Source organism: Malurus melanocephalus, unplaced genomic scaffold (genome assembly GCF_030028575.1).
Source record: "Malurus melanocephalus ecotype Western Australia unplaced genomic scaffold, MMel_1.1 scaffold_1090, whole genome shotgun sequence".
In the NCBI taxonomy this organism is placed as follows: Eukaryota; Metazoa; Chordata; class Aves; order Passeriformes; family Maluridae; genus Malurus; species Malurus melanocephalus.
The window spans coordinates 197-3,737 of record NW_026624322.1 but is presented as its reverse complement, the minus strand read 5'-3'; the positions used below and the strand labels follow the sequence as shown (position 1 = coordinate 3,737).

Sequence of the window (3,541 nt, the reverse complement as noted above, 5' to 3'; positions counted from 1 at the left end):
GGGTGACCCAGCCAAAATCAGCAAATTCACCCCAACCAGAAGCTCCTTTGCCCCTCTGAGCATCCCAGTGGTTCCCAACCCCAATTCTCAACCCCAATTCCCAATTACTAATTCCCAATCCCAATTCCCAACCCCAATTCCCAATGCCAATTCCCAATTCCCAACCCCAGTTCCCAACCCCAATTCCCAATTCCCAACCCCAATTCCCAATGCCAATTCCCAATTTCCAACCCCAATTCCCCATCCCAATTCCCAACCCCAATTCCCAACCCCGATTCCCAACCCCAATCCCCAATTTCCAACCCCAATTCCCAACCCTAATTCCCAATCCCCATTCCCAATCCCAACCCCAATTCCCAATTCCCAATTCCCAGCCCCAGGCAGCTTGAAAAGCCTCCAAGAAGCAGAGTTTTGTTTCCCCCAGCACCTCAGGCCGTGCTGGAAAGGGCAGAGAGGTTTGGAAATTCCCTGTTTTCCACTGAAAACTGCAGCACTCCCCCAAATCACAGCGTCCAGCTCGGGTTGTGCAGCATTTATAGGATCCTCTGTCCCCAAATGGGTCACAGGGACGGTGACATCCCATGGACTCAGGGAGAAGGGGTCACCCACAGCCATCCTAAAAACTCCAGCTCCCGGATTCCCAGCCCCCAGCACACACACGGGGTTGGAATGACCAGCAGACCCCACAGAATTCCTTTTCCAGCCTCCTCCCCCACCTGCATTTGGGGTGGGCGCTCTCAAGGGTCCCTTTGTCACAGCAGCTCCGACTCCTCCCTTCACTCGCCCACCAGAGGAAGATTTCCAGCCACAAACATTCCCAAAAGGCCTTCTCCCCCTACAAATATCCTTTTTTAAATTCATTTTTCCTTTTGTACACGAAAACCCCAAAACCAGCATTCCCCCGGGACAGAAACGCTCTGTGCCAAATGGAATCAGGAGTGGGATGTTCAAAAGTCATTCCTGCCATCAAAATAATCGAAACAATTCTTGCTCAGCCTCTGTAAATTCATCATTTTCATGAAATTCGTCCAATTTTCATTCATTAAATCCAAACAATCCTCGTGTTCTGATCCCAAATGCCACGGGGAACACCCAACCCTCGGATAACCAGGGGTTAAATCTGCCAAAGCCTCATGGAGCCCCCATATTCCCAAAGCTCTCCCAAAAGAATATTTTTTTGCCATTTTCCATTAATTTTCCTGCTATTTTCCATTCATTTCCCTGCCTAACTCTAACTCTAACTCTAACTCTCACTCTAACCCTAACCCTAACTCTGATCCTAACCTGACTTTTCAAGGTGATTTCTGATGAGCGAGCTGGAGCTGAAGAAAACCACCCAGAAACCAACTGGGAAACCCAGGAGAAGTAGGAAAAACATCAGCTCCTGGCTCTGGGGGTTGGAATGAGCGAGGGCTGGGAGCTCTGAACCCAAAAATGGGGTTAGAAAGTGCCCCCCATGGTGTGGACACCCCATAAACCCTATACAAGGCTCAGGGCAGGCACGGGGTTCATTTAGGGATTTCTCTGCTCACTGCAGAGTTTTAAAATTCACCGATTTATACCCAGATTGACCCAATTTAATTCCATTTAAACTGAGCTGTTTGTCCCTAAACTTCCCTGCTTCGTGTAGGGGCATCATGTGCAGAAAAAAAAAAAAATTGGATTTATCTGGTGTAAATTTGGAGTAAAAATACGAATATTTAGTATTTCCTCAGCTGGTGCSCGGAACGGGGATATCCCCAAAGGATGGGAAAGCCATGGAGGGCATTTCCTTGGGAAACACCTCCTCCCTCCTATTCCTCACTCCCAGCAGRCCCGATTCCCAGTTTGGCAATCAAACTGGGACCAGCAGGGAGATTCCAGGCACTGGAATTGCATTCCCAGGCACCAGGAAATGCCCTGAGCTGGGCTGGCTCCATCCTCCCGCCCCGGCTTTTCCCCGATTCCCATCCCTGGGTGTTGAACGTGTTCCGAGGGAGGCACAGGGACACCGGATTTGTAATATCCCAAAAAAATCGGGTCATTTGGCAGGGTTTGGACACTGCGGTGTCAGGGCAGCAGAGCAGAGCCAACGCCAAGGTGGAGCTGGACGGGATTCCCAACAGAAAGGGGGTTGGGAAGTGCAGCCTCTGCCTCTTCCTGGCCATAAAATCAGCCCCAGGCCCGTCCATCCTCTGTCCCCATCCTCCTCCTCCTCCTGCTGCTCTGATTCCACCAGAAATTGGGGAAACGATGGTGAGGATGGACAGGATGGAGGAACTAAAAATGGGGGAACCGCTGGTGAGACTGGAGAAGATGGAGGAACCAAAAATGGTGGAAACAATGGTGAGGATGGACAGGATGGAGGAACCAAAAATGGGGGAAACAATGGTGAGGATGGACAGGATGGAGAAACCAAAAATGGGAGAAATGTGGGTGAGACTGGAGAGGATGGAGGACTTTGGAGGTTGTGCCATCCCAGCCCCGTAGAGATGTAGGATTTTGGAGGCTGTGCCATCCTAATACTGAAAGAATGGAGAATTTTGGAGGCTGTGTCACCCCAGCCCTGGAGATGTAGGATTTCAGAGGTTGTGCCATCCCAATCCTATAAAGGATGTAGGATTGTGGAGGCTGTGCCATCCCAACACTGGAGAGGATGGAGGATTTTGGAGGCTGTGCCATCCCAGCTGCCATCACTTCCCTCCATCCCGGCTGTTTGCCCCTCCTGTCTCCGCAGGGAGCAGCAGCCCCACATTTCCCAAAGCCATGCTGACATCCCAGGATTTCCCGTGGTGCTCTGTGGGGTGGCAGTGCCAGCTGGGCACAGGGACTCACCAGGACTGCGGCTTCCTCTTGACCATGCCCTGGCGTCTCCACTGCGAGTGGGGGCTCAGGTGGTAGGTGAGCTGCCGGCACAGCTTCTCCATGGCTCCCAGGGAATCGCCTTCCTGGAAAACACCCACGGGACACGGGTGAGGGATCTGCTCCAACCCCACAGAGCTCCGGGAAACCTTCAGGGACCACCCTGGAATGGGCTGGAAAGGGGGAAAAATCCTCTCTGATTGCTGAGATCCTGCAGGTATGGGTTTATTACTGTTATTATTATTATCATTATCATTATTATTATCATTATTATATTTTTATTATTATTATTATCATTATCATTATCATTATCATTATCATTATCATTATATTGTTATTAATTTCAGTATAATTATTATTATATTCCATTATATTTTATATATGTATCTATATATAAATATATAAATACATGTTATATTTATCACATTTGTTATGTCATTTATTATGATTTCATATCTATTATATTTAATACATTTATATTATGTTATTATGATTATCATATTATTATTATGTTATTTTTTAATAATAGGTTTATAATATTATGTTATTGTAATTATAATATTATGTTATTATGTTGTTATGTTATTGTATTTTAATAGTTATATATAGATATATAAATACATATATTTATGGTTTTATTATTCATTATAATTTTATCACATCTATGTTTATTATATTTGATATATTGTATTATAATATT

At 46.5% G+C, this 3,541-nt stretch overlaps 1 protein-coding gene across 1 annotated transcript in view; it reads right to left on the bottom strand.

Annotated features, from left to right (window-relative positions):
- The window catches only part of LOC130586164 (leucine-rich repeat-containing protein 75A-like), a gene marked incomplete at its 5' end in the record, with an annotated part of 12,008 nt that extends 8,994 nt beyond the window's left edge, over positions 1-3,014 (bottom strand). The window contains one exon of the mRNA XM_057386887.1: positions 2,815-3,014. Coding sequence (XP_057242870.1) covers positions 2,815-3,014 — 200 coding nt within the window. The remainder of the gene's footprint in view (positions 1-2,814) is intronic.
- Positions 3,015-3,541: the final 527 nt, after the last annotated feature.